Source organism: Heloderma suspectum, chromosome 6 (genome assembly GCF_057233095.1).
Source record: "Heloderma suspectum isolate Gila_16-S chromosome 6, 16-S_ref, whole genome shotgun sequence".
NCBI lineage: Eukaryota > Metazoa > Chordata > Lepidosauria > Squamata > Helodermatidae > Heloderma > Heloderma suspectum.
In genome coordinates this window covers 57,102,815-57,115,361 of record NC_139463.1, presented here as the reverse complement: position 1 = coordinate 57,115,361, position 12,547 = coordinate 57,102,815, and the positions used below count along the sequence as shown (strand labels likewise).

The window sequence follows — 12,547 nt, the reverse complement described above, 5'->3', positions numbered from 1 at the left end:
GCAGCGATCATGTGAGATCTTTCCCCCATAGCTCAAGGCCTTTAAACAAAATACACAGCCTGTGAAATAGTGTATTGTGGCCTTGTTGTCTATATGGAATGAAAAGTAGGTCTGTTTGTTTTTTGTATTTTCCTCAAGGAAGAGACCACAGGATTAGAGGCAAGTAACATTAACAATCTCAGATATGCAGATGATACCACTTTGATGGCTGAAAGCGAGGAGGAGCTGAGGAACCTTATGACGAAGGTGAAAGAAGAAAGTGCAAAAGCTGGGTTGCAGTTAAACCTCAAAAAAACCAAGATTATGGCAACCAGCTTGATTGATAACTGGCAAATAGAGGGAGAAAATGTGGAGGCAGTGACAGACTTTGTCTTCCTAGGCACAAAGATTACTGCAGACGCTGACTGCAGCCAGGAAATCAGAAGACGTTTACTTCTTGGGAGGAGAGCAATGACAAATCTTGATAAAATAGTGAAGAGCAGAGACATCACACTGACAACAAAGGTCTGCATAGTTAAAGCAATGGTATTCCCCGTAGTAATCTATGGCTGCGAGAGCTGGACCATAAGGAAGGCTGAGTGAAGGAAGATAGATGCTTTTGAACTGTGGTGCTGGAGGAAAATTCTGAGAGTGCCTTGGACTGCAAGAAGATCAAACCAGTCCATACTCCAGGAAATAAAGCCAGACTGCTCACTTGAGGGAAGGATATTAAAGGCAAAACTGAAGTACTTTGGCCACATCATGAGAAGACAGGACAAGGACACCCTGGAGAAGATGCTGATGCTAGGGAAAGTGGAAGGCAAAAGGAAGAGGGGCCCACCAAGGGCAAGGTGGGTGGATGACATTCTGGAGGTGACGGACTCGACCTTGGGGGAGCTGGGGGTGCCGACGACCGACAGGAAGCTGTGGCGTGGGCTGGTCCATGAAGTCACGAAGAGTCGGAGGCGACTGAGCGACTAAACAACAAACAACGGTGAGGTACTGCATAGTCCCAAGAAGGCAAAGGAACAAGCACATGGAAAGGCCAGGAGGCAGAACAGAAGCAAGGCTTTTTTCTGTTAGCTACTGGGCAATTTGCAGATTTGGCGCATAAAAATCATCTTGAATATGCCAAGCAGCACAGGGCAGCATAAACGGAGCTGGCCCACTTCTGCCTCACAACCGCCTTGCCAGGCTGGTTGGCGGACCCAGAGAGTGGGCTGCTCAAAGCCACTGACTGAGTGGGTGCTGAGTGGGTGCCAAGGGAGAGGCTGAAGCTGGGCTGGCATGCCATGCTTGCAGGGTCTCAAGGAAAGACTTGTGAGTAGGGGGTTCTTTAGACAGAAGACGCAGCTGCAGGAAGGGAGCGTTACTGGGCTAGCCAAAGATGCTTTGCTGCCTGTTGTATAAGTAGAGGGAATGACTCTAAGACTCAGCAGGTCTGAAACACAACAGTCCTGTATTCATCACACACAGAACTGCAGAACTGAGCAGAAGTTCCACCCACTGCTGCTGCTCCCAACAATACAGGAGCTGCCAAGGTTCAAAACAATAACTAACCCACAGTACCGCCCCCCCCCCCTAAATATATAACATCCCTCTCCCCCTTAGCTTTCGTAGTCTTTCAATCAACAAGGAGGTACCCTCTCACGGCACAGTCTCCACACTCTTCACGGTCTCTACGCAGTAGGTGTAGCTTGCTCAGATGACTTCCTTTCAGTAACTGCCGTAAGTAAAGAAGGAGTATTCCTCTCAACACTTAGTGGTTCTGGTGCTTCAGCCGGTGGTGAGAGAAACACATCAGTTCCAGATAGATCTTCAGCAGCCAGAACGCCTTCTCGACTGGTCAACACAGCAATGCCACACTGACCCATCTGCACACTGGACCTTGTATGACACAGGTCCAGTGACCTCAGTGATAGAGGAAGGAACCCACCTTGGTCCAGCATCATAGTTCCTAGCACCTGATCTTGTGCGGCAAATGAACGGACGGCAGGAGCTGAGGAGGTAACCTTTTCTCCTAGGAGAGTTCCTCCAGCCACTTGATCATTTTGGTCACCCTTTTCTGGACCTTTTCGAATTCTACAATATCCTTTAGGTGCATTGACCAGAACTGTCCACGGTATACCAAGTCTGGTCACACAATAGATTTGTATAAGAGCAGTATGATATTGACAGTCTTATTTTCGATTCCTTTTCTAATTATGTCTATCTTGGAATTTGCCTTTTTCACAGCAGCTGCACATTGGGTCAACATTTTCATTGAGCTGTCCACCACAACCCCAAGATCTCTTTCTTGGTCAGTCACCACTAGCTTGGATCCCATCAGCATACACATGAAGGTGGGATTTTTTGCCTTAACATGCATCATTTTTATACTTGCTTAAATGGAACTGCATTCGCCATTTTAAGGCCCATCCTTCAGTTTGGAGAGATCCTTTTGGAGTTGTATGTAATCTGTTTTCATTCTGACCACCCTAAATAATTTGGTGTCCTCAGCAAACCTGGCCACCTCACTGTTCACACCTGATTGCCTTTCATTTAACAAGTTAAAAAAACACTGGACCTAATACAGATCTTTGTGGGACTCCAGCTTAAATCCCTACTTGCATTATTTTGGCACCTAAGGCAGAAAATCCCAGGCACCTCTCCCCATCCCTAGCAGTAAAATATTGACAATAATACATTAAACAACAAGTTGCTGCCCTTTCATGACACCCCAAATCAGATAAGGCAGGTGCCAGTGTTAACAGACACAGAGAGGAAGGCCAGGATCTCTTCTCGATCATCCCAGAGTGCAGGACACGGAATAATGGGCTCAAGTCACAGTCACAGGAAGCCAGATTCCAGCTGAACATCAGGAACCTGACTGTTAGAGCAATACGACCATGGAACCAATGACTGGTGGGCTCTCCAACATTAGAGGCCTTCAAGATGAAGCTGGACAGCCATCTGTCAGGATTCCTGCATTGAGCAGGGGGTTGGACTCGATGGCCTTGTAGGCCCCTTCCAACCCTACTATTCTATGATCCTATGACATGCCCATTCTCTAGTCCTCTCACCTTCCCTTTTAGTTCCCATCCCTATTTTTGTTATAAACTCATGATGTGACTTTGGGCAATTTCTCTTAACATTGGCTCCCCATAAAAATACTAGGATCATTCGTGCTAAAAAACACAAAACACCCCCAAACCCTGTTCAGAGGTCTACTCCAAAGCTGCAAACTCACACTTCTCATGCAGGTAAGGCCACTCCTGTGAGCGGCTCTTAAATGCAAGTCACCAACCAGCATATTGGAATCGATCCTCCATTGGAATTTGCCGTCTGTAGAATAGCAGCAGGCGGCTTCACAGCAGGTGGCCACGTTTGTTGTTCTTGCTGCAGCAGACCGAGTCTTTCAGCACCTTACAGATGAGCACATTTATTATGGCATAAGCTTGTCTGACTGCAGTCCGCATAAGCTTGTGCCATAATAAATATGTTAGACTTTCAGGTCCTACAAGGCCTTTGCTGTTTCTGCCTCACACCATTGCTCCAAGGGCATTAGAGTAAAGCACTAAAAAACCCCAGGGATGTTTACTGGAGAGCAAGTCCCAATAAACACATTTGTCACAAAGGATTAGGACGATGCTGTAGAAGTGCCATCAACTATAACGGCAGAGGAGCAGGACCCCGTCTGGAAGAGCAGGTTCTGCAGCAGCAGTAAAGGTGTAACAGCCATTTTCTCAACTTGGGATCTTATGATGGAGTGGGTGGGTGCATTCTCTACCATACTGGATAGAGATTGGAAGGAGAAGGAAAGGGGCAGCCCATACTAGGTAGAAAGACACATTAAGCCAAGGGAGGTTTTGTTGTTAGATTTTATTAGATTAAGTCACAAAGATTCAATGCAAAAGGCATATGTATTATTCAAGTAGCTTTTCAAATGAGGTGTGGAGGTTCACTCCCCAAGCACATGTTAAAGAGAATTGTTCTGTGCATTAGATTAAAGTCTTCAAGTCTCTCTTCAGTCCATTTTGAACCCTTATCAACGATCCAAGGCGCTTTAACAAGAGAAATGGCTGATTCCTAGAAATGGGGTCTCCTGCTAATCTCTCATGCTGGCATAAAATATAAAATATTGTAAGGGGCAAACTCTTTGAATAGTGAGCCTTTAAAAAAGGCTTTTTTCCCATCCCTGGAAGTCCACCATCATTTCTGGATAGTAAACCATACAGCTTCCACTGCAGTGGGCAAGGCTTCTTGCATGCCCCACCCATTCTGACCAAGGTATCAGATTTTTTTTGGGGGGGGGGACTCTATGTGCTACAAACTCCACCTACTGCACAAGACGCAATGGCAAGCACACATACAAATTGTAAGGAAAGCAGCTTATTGACAGGGGAGGGAGAGAAAGTACTATGCAGAGTGAGGAGTCTCAAGTGCTAAAAATCAAGACTGGCCCTAAAGACTACAAGGAAAGGTTTGGCAGAGATGGTACCAGCCCCATTGCTGAGTGAGCCAGGCATACAGGCTGCTTGTCCAAGAAACCCAATGTGGAATATTTTTGAACAGAGGTAGCAAGAAGGGTGCTTGATTAGTTCACCAGTTCAATTCAGATTCTGAAGCCTTAAAAATGTGTGGATCGCTTAAGGAGTCATCTCCCACGTATGGAAGCATGGGAATGAATTGCAGGAGTTATGCCATGTAGGAGAGGGGGGCACAGGCATCCACCTTAAGGCGGCACTCCCCATGCAATCCTCCACACACCTTGCTGTAAAAAAAGAAGTGAACCTCTCATTACCCTAACTGGAGAATCATAGGCGCAAATGGGGTTTAATCCAAATACTTGGAACAACGGTGGATACTGAGGCCAAGAATTGTGGACACTTTTGATAGGTTGTATTTCAGAAGTCCAGTCTGGTGAAGGTGGCTGGGTGCAGGCATAGCACTCAACAGCTAGCTACGAGAGAGGCAAAATTCTGCCACAGCTTTTTTCTTGCTGTATGTCTGTCATGGGAAAAACTACAACATTGGAGAATTTTGTTGTTTCAAGCAGTTCTAACAGCACAGCAGCTCTCTCGTGGTGCAAACCTGCCAATCTTAATCCAAGCCATTGCTCCCCCCACCCCACCACAATGCATCTTCCCTCCAATCCCTGCCTTTGTTCATGTGTAGATCTGGAAGATTAGTTCTATGTGTCAGGAACACTGCACCTACGTCAGCCTTCCCCAACATGGCACCCTCCAGCTGTGTTGGACTACTTCCCAACATCCCCAGGGCCTTGGCTCTCTACAGCTGTATGAAAATTGCTTAGGTGTATATGGATTATGGATCTTAGCTTCGATTTCCAAGATTTCCAGTCTAGTAGGACAGAAAATCATCATCAAATCCAGGAAATGTCAGCCACTCGAGAAGAGTCAGTCTGGCAGAGACAGGCTTATTTCACAGTCCTTGTTACTCATAGGAGGAAGGAGAATTGATAAAGAAAGCATGATCAAACTGGGACAGTACTACAGTCAGGAGAGATGTGCAGCACTGAAGTCCAGGTACTTGACAGGTAGCAGGAGATTTCATTTCCTCTAGCCATCACCTCTTCAAGGATGCAACAGTCAAATGACACGCGTACACTCCAAGACGCAGCCTCGAGCTCTGCTGAGCACACAGCCCTTCAGGAAGCTGGGCAGTGCTAGTATCTTGACCCAATGGTGTGCTCAAAAATTGTCTGGCTTAGTCTGCTACACCTCAGTTATGTCACTGCGTATGCAGGATTATCTGAATGCTCCGCAATGGAAGGCATTTGGATAAACTGAAGGACGCACAACAGTCTGAAATAACATGACAAAAGACATACACAGAGCTACAGAGGTAAGCACTTAGTAGATTTTGGAAGCTTGTTCATGAAGGAATTTGGCACATCTGAATCAAGTTCTAATAGCAATGTTAGCTTTGATCATCACCGAGAGACCTGGAGAAGACACCTTAGTGCCTCTTTCCACTTTGTTCTGATTTGGATCATCTGCCGTCACATCTCCCTTTTGCCATTTGATCATCTTCTTCAGCCCTTTAATTATTTGACATCGTGAAGACACACAAAAGGCTCTTTGCCCTTGTCCTGAAGGTCAGCTGCGAGTTATAATCTCCCCCTACAGGTAGGAAGAGATTCCAGTTCTTTGGACCTTGTTGGGTTCTGAGCATGATCAGAAGGCAATGCCAGAGCAAGGAGTTCTGAGAACTCATGACCTTACTGTAACCTCCATAACCCGTTTGCGCAGGTGGAACACAAACTCCGTCATGGTGGCACCCAAGCTTTGGTTGATGAGGTATCGGGGAAGCCGACCCTACAAGAGAGAAAAGGGTGAATTTAGAGGACAAACTTCATGTTAACCTATATAATGACGCTGCGCTGGCCCATCTATCCCAGCACTGTATAGTCTAACTGGCAGCAGTTCGCCAGAATCTCAGGCAGAGAAAGGCCTTCCCAGCCCTGCTGTCCAACATCTGTTTCATCACTGGGTGAACCCTCTGCATGCAAAGTGTGCACTTAGCCACCAGACAGCGGGCCCTCTTTCGTTCGCTTGGGGCAGCTGAACTAAACACAGAAGCCCAGGAAGCTGCCCTACACACAAATCAGTCCATCAGTCCATCCGGCCCAGTTTTGTCTGCATCAGCTGGCAGTGGCTCTCCAGGATTTCATTCAGGCGGTTTTCCCAAATCTACCTGGACACGCCCAGGATCGAACCTGGAACATTTTGCATGCAAAGCTTGCACGCGTCCATTGCGGTGTGGGACTCTCCCCTTAAAGCATAAGGTTAATCTAAACACCGCGAAGCAAGGAACTGCAGAACTGCGCAACGTCTGAGCTTTCTTGGCCAGCGTGGTATGTTTGACAGGTCGGTGGGTTGCCTCCTCACACAAGATTTCTCCAGTTCCTCCTCCTCTCCATTATGGTTGTGCCTCCAGAGTTCTTCTGAAGCCACAACATAACTAAAGGTAGTGATCCTGCTGGTTTCAGCCACCACCCACCGATTCTTCCTGTGAACCTTCGACGCCTGTCTTCCCCAGCCTGGCATCCTCCAGATGTGTTGGACTACAACTCCCATCACCTCAGCCAGCATGGCCAGGCTACTCTAGCCAGAGGCAGTATTGCCTGTATTTCTCACAGAGCTTGTAATGATGTATCCAAGCCAGTATTCATCACTTCACATTTTATAAAGCACTCATGGTCAAAGTGCTCCACATATAATTCAGTCTTAACACACCTCCCCTGTAAGTTAGGCCAGCAGTCCAGCATTACTGGACAGAGCAACTGGGGTGGGCGAAGACTGCTAGCAACCTTGCCCTAAGCATACCACAATTTCATGGCCAAAATTCAAACAAAGGGGTTTCTAACTTGCAGCTTGTGCTCTGAAGGACTATGCAGTACCAGCTTTATACCAATGCCGTGGACTCTATGCTGAAAACATGGGAACAAGTTGACGTAGCTTGCATAAAATTAAACATGTGCAGGGTTTTCTTTAGTAACTGAATCCTTCTGAGGCCTGGAGAGAAAAAGTTTGACTTTTCATTTTGTTTAGTAGAACGGAATTTAGCACACACTCTTTTCATATGTTGCAGAACTTGCATTTTTCCCTTCATTAGAAATTGAGCTCCTACTTAGATGTATAATTAGGGAATTCCTTTGTTTCTTTAGTGATTGTGATTTATTATTATGCACGTTCTTTTTGTTGCCTTTATTTTGTTAACCTTGTTTCAAAATTAAAACCAATTTCACGATAGAATGGCATTTAGCAAGCTGCATGTCAGCAAGCGAGTATGTATGTACAAGTATCACAGAACAGTTCGATGACGAGTCTCCCAGAAATGTTCCTGCACGATTTTTCTCTGCTTGACATATTTCTTTTTATCTGATCAGGTCAAAGGATGGATCCCCAAACTGGGTAGCCCCTGCTAGCAAATCGAATTCATTTGCCTGACTCTGCCTTCTGGAGGAGGAGCAGCTGTCCCCCTGCCCCAGACTGTTCTGGTTAAAGCTCCAAGCCACACCTTGATCTCCAGCTCTACACCACATTACCCAGGTGGATGCGGAAGAGTTGGGTCAAGTAGATGCTGCTGCACCATAAAATCTAATCTAGGTTTCCATTCAGGTCATGAGGAAAACTCTGATCAACAACCAGGTCCCAGTAGCTTCTAAGGTCTTAATTGGCTGGCCCTCATCTCCATGTTTTGAAAAACACAACAGAAGCAGGGCAGGAGAGAAGTGGGCCAGTGGGTCGTCCAAGCCTGTTCGTCTTAACCGGAAACGCCAAAGGGCAAGGTGTGCGTTACCTTGAGGTCCGTATTGAGTATCCAGAACAAGGTGCAGAGGTGCGGATTAGTGGGGCATCTCAGGGCAACAAAACCTCCTGGACCGTTCTCTGCTCTGGAAAAGCCAACAGCAGAAAAAAACATCACAGCAGAAGCAGGTGAGAAGAACTGTGGTTTAATGGCGGAGTACCTACTACTTAGAAAAATTCTAGCTACGTCTTCCCAAAGAGGTGTGCTTGAGGCAATGAATATCACAGTCACGGAAACATCAAACACACACACAATTTTTCCTTCAGCTAAATATTCAAAATTTGTTTCTAATGATACAGTTTTGGAGGAACGCCCTAAGAACTCAAGTTTCCAGCCCCTGCTACCTAAACCCCAGCACAGATATGGTGCTAGAGCAGAAGCGGGCAACGTTGTTGGCCTACAACTCCCATCAGCCCTTGCCAGCATAGCCAATGGTGAGGCATGATGGGAGTTGTGGGCCATAACATCCAGAGGGCCACCGGTTGCCTACCCCTGTCCTAGAAGATCTCCCTAAGAAAAATGTTCCAAGCATGCAGTGACAAAGAGAAAGCCCCCCACCCCGAGCACCATTCGAAAGCGGCAACACGTGAAGCAGAGCTTTTGGCATGGCTCTGTACATGTAGGCCAGGCAGGGAGGACGTGTGGCCCTCCAGATGATGTTGGATTGCAACTCTTATCAGTCGTAGCCAGGATAGCCCATGGTAAGGGATGATAGGAGTTACAGCCTAACAACATTTGGAGTGCCACACATTCCCCGTCTCTGAAACAGGGGAATCACAGATACACTGGGCCAGGCCAGGCCACTAAGACCTTTAGGCAGGCCTGTGTGTAGGCTGCAGTTCGGTGGAAACGGAGAATGAAGCTCTGGGAGAAATTTTCTCACCTGCTGCAGGTTGCCTGTTTGCTGCCACTTATGCTGTGCTTATATATTTGTAAATAAAGCAAGTAGTACAGAGACAGAGGCCTGGTTCACACGATCACCGCAGCTTGGCTTGCTTAAATGGCGGTGCGTGCCGGGTGCCATTTGCCTACTTATCTGCCCGCTTGTTGTGTTGTTCAAATCCAGGCGGCATGGGTTGTTGGAGGGGAAACAACCCTCGAATAACTCCTGGCCTGCTGTTGGGTTACCTGAGGGTCGTTCCCCCTCCAACAAGCTTGGACAACACAACAACCACACCTGGGTGGGAGACTAGGCAAATGGCACTCAGCACTCACAGTGATCATGCAAACGGGGTCAGTGTAAGTTTCCAGCATTCTTTCATCCAAGGGAAGCTAAACCCAGTAGTGCTGCCCTTGGAACGTCTCACCAAGGGGAACTGGGGCCATAAAAAGAGAATGGCAAAGCCTCCCCAAAGATAACTGCTGGAACAGAAACAAGGGAGGAGATGTCAGGCCCACCCGCCCCTGGTTTCAGAATCTTGACATTAGGTGCAGAAAACCGATTTTCAAACATTTCTCAGGTATTTCAAATGTTAGAAATCCAATCTCCTGAAACAAGACAAAGAAACAAGAGACACAATATTTCATACTGTGCTCTGACGTGTGAAATGGACACAGCCTTTTCACAGATTTTCCCAACAGCTAGGCAGACACTGAGCTAAAGGCCAATGGCTTTTTAATGCTATTACTCAGAAAAATGAAGGTGGTGAGCAACACCACCCTGGCTGGTCACCTGAGGCAAAGGGCGTGAGGAAAACAAAGAGGCCTTGTTGGGAGTTGTTCAGGCAGGAGGCTTGCTCATCACAAGACAGCCTCCGGGAGCCAAAGACAGACCAGACATTCAGGAAGTGGAGCTGAGGAGCGATCTCACTGAAAAACTGTTCTCAGTGGACACTCAGACACCCCTTGCCTCTCCTAAAATCGAGGCTTACTGAGTGCTGGTCACACCAAAACAAGATGGTGCACACATGTGTGTGTACACATGGAGGACTCCGGAGGGTATTTTTAAACATGCCAGGGATGTAAGCATTAAATCCGTTGTGCAGTGAGCAGCTTCCGGACACTGGCACGTCCGAGAACTTCTGCTTTCAAATGAAACACGCCCAGGTTTCTTGCCCTCAAGATCGTAGAGAACATAAGAGATCGCCACAACCCCCAAGTCTGACCAAGAGCGCCTTCCTAGCAGTTTCAAGCTGGTGTGCAGATGGAACATGACATCCGTGCAGGGAGGTGTTCTGGGCAGCTACATCATCCCCCTTGAAAAACCTTTCTTCCCTTGGAGGAGCATCAAAACACAACCCTGACCACCTTTCAGAAGTGCTGTGAAACTTTTAATAGGCCAGAGCTATGTTGGAGTGTAGATTTTAGTATTTGAGATTAATAATTTACTTCAATTTTTTCCAAGTTAATCCATTTATAATCAAAACTGCACGAGACAGTGTACTGTGTGACAAGGAAGAGGATTTGAAAGTCTAGTGCTTTCCAATAGTAATAGGGGATGACCCGCCATCTTTTATTCACCTTTGCAAGCATCATCAAGTATGTTGACTCACAGGGGGGCAAATTATACTGGTGCCTTTGAAGTGCTGGGCTGTGTCTACTTCTATCACCAAGAGGCGAGCTGAACTTCCACATCATCTCCCCACAGTCCATTGCCCCAAGCATGTCTCTCCCAGCCCAACTCCCAATACTGGACGCAAGCCAGGCCAGGAGAAAACTGCCTGAAGAGATGAACCGTGGGGGAAATAAAACAAGGGAAGCTTTCGTTGGTAAAATCTGACACCCCCCCCATGTGATTAGGGCAGATACATAACTAAAACACGGCTGTACCCATCGTATCTAGTTTCGCCCTTATATGTTTAGCAGTAGAACAAAACGTTATCTGAAAATGAAGGGACTATTATATGGAAAATGCGGATGAAAACAAATTTAAAAGTACACATAAATGAAAATCAGTATGAAGTCATCACACAATGGTATTGTATGTCCATCAGATTAGAACAGATATTTTAGTTAGCAGATATTAGATGTTGATGTACGTCGTGGTTATCCCAAGTAATTGTGAAGTTTTGAAAGAACTCTGAGATGGATAAATAAAATTCTGGAGAAGCTTTACCAAGGGATCCTGAAAATATTCTATTCAGATGTACTGAATTAGTTAAAAACAAGGAAAGGTAAGTAGGATTATCAGATACTAGGGTACTAACAGTAAAATATTGGAATCTTAGTCATGAATCTCCAACTGATACATAGCTAGTAAAGATCTGGGGTATGGCAAATACATTTTGGGTAACAAAATAATAACGTACAGGTAAGGAAACCTATTATATCTTAATGGCTTACAGATACAGGTGAGCACTCAATTTTCTGGGATCGTTGATTTTAGACTATTTTTGTGAAATAATTAACGTAGCAGTGACAACTGGGGGCTGCAAAAAAATGTTGCAGTGCATCCCCAACCAGGAGTGCTCATATTCAATGACCCAAGCAGCCAGAACAGCTGTTTGGGGCTGGAGGGCGGGGTCTGGGGGAGATACCTTTCTTTCCCATCCTCATGAAACCTTTTTCTACTGTGCTATACTGTTGATGCTGTGCTATCAACAGGCTCAGATTGAGGGGTAAGTCTGACCAGAGGTGTGCATGTATGTGTATGTGCGTGCACATATAACAGACACATTTCTTTTCATTTGAAATTTACAAACCAACATATTTCTGCATACCTGGGGAGTCTCTCTGAATATGCAGAAACCACTGCCATACAATTTTGGGTGGCTTCTGTATTGGCCCCAGGAGCGTAACCAAGTCACCTGCATTGTTAGAGGGGCCTAGAGATCCATAATGCCTTGCTAAAGTTCATTATTGGTGCAATTCCCTTGCTAGTAAGCCTCTGAGCATGTGAAGATGAGTCAAAGGCCGATACATTCCACACTAATGAGCCAGAAGGCCTTATCAAGATGTGCCTGAGAAGCAGTTTGTTTATGCTGAGCTGCAGGTGGCTGTGCTGAGAACTAAGCCCTGCTAGTCTATGCTGGGAATGAATGCTAGGGGGCCCTTGATACTGTTATGCTGCCTCATTGCTAACATGTATGGTATAAAACCCATTGTACCCCATGGCTCTGGGTTCAGAGAAGCTGTCTGATCCAACTGTTGGGTACGCCTGTGTGCTGTAAGTTACTCAATAAAGTACTCCTTGTAAGTAAACCCGGGTCTGATTTATCACTATCTTGGCACCTCTAAATTAAGAGGTCGAAGCCCACAGCAGGGTCAATACAGCTTAATTTTACATAAGTACTGGACAACCTAAATCTGGTGT

At 46.2% G+C, this 12,547-nt stretch overlaps 1 protein-coding gene across 3 annotated transcripts in view; it reads right to left on the bottom strand.

Moving 5' to 3' along the window:
* Positions 1 to 3,820: 3,820 nt before the first annotated feature.
* The window catches only part of STARD3 (StAR related lipid transfer domain containing 3), a 45,343-nt gene continuing 36,616 nt past the window's right edge, over positions 3,821 to 12,547 (bottom strand). For 2 of the 3 annotated variants that reach the window (XM_084804498.1, XM_084804497.1), the window contains exons 14-15: positions 8,287 to 8,380; positions 3,821 to 6,299 (exon numbers count right to left, since the gene is read on the bottom strand). In XM_084804498.1, the coding sequence (XP_084660624.1) occupies positions 6,195 to 6,299; positions 8,287 to 8,380 (199 nt within the window). In that variant the 3' untranslated portion in view covers positions 3,821 to 6,194. The remainder of the gene's footprint in view (positions 6,300 to 8,286; positions 8,381 to 12,547) is intronic. The other variant, XM_084804499.1, reaches the window with a different exon arrangement.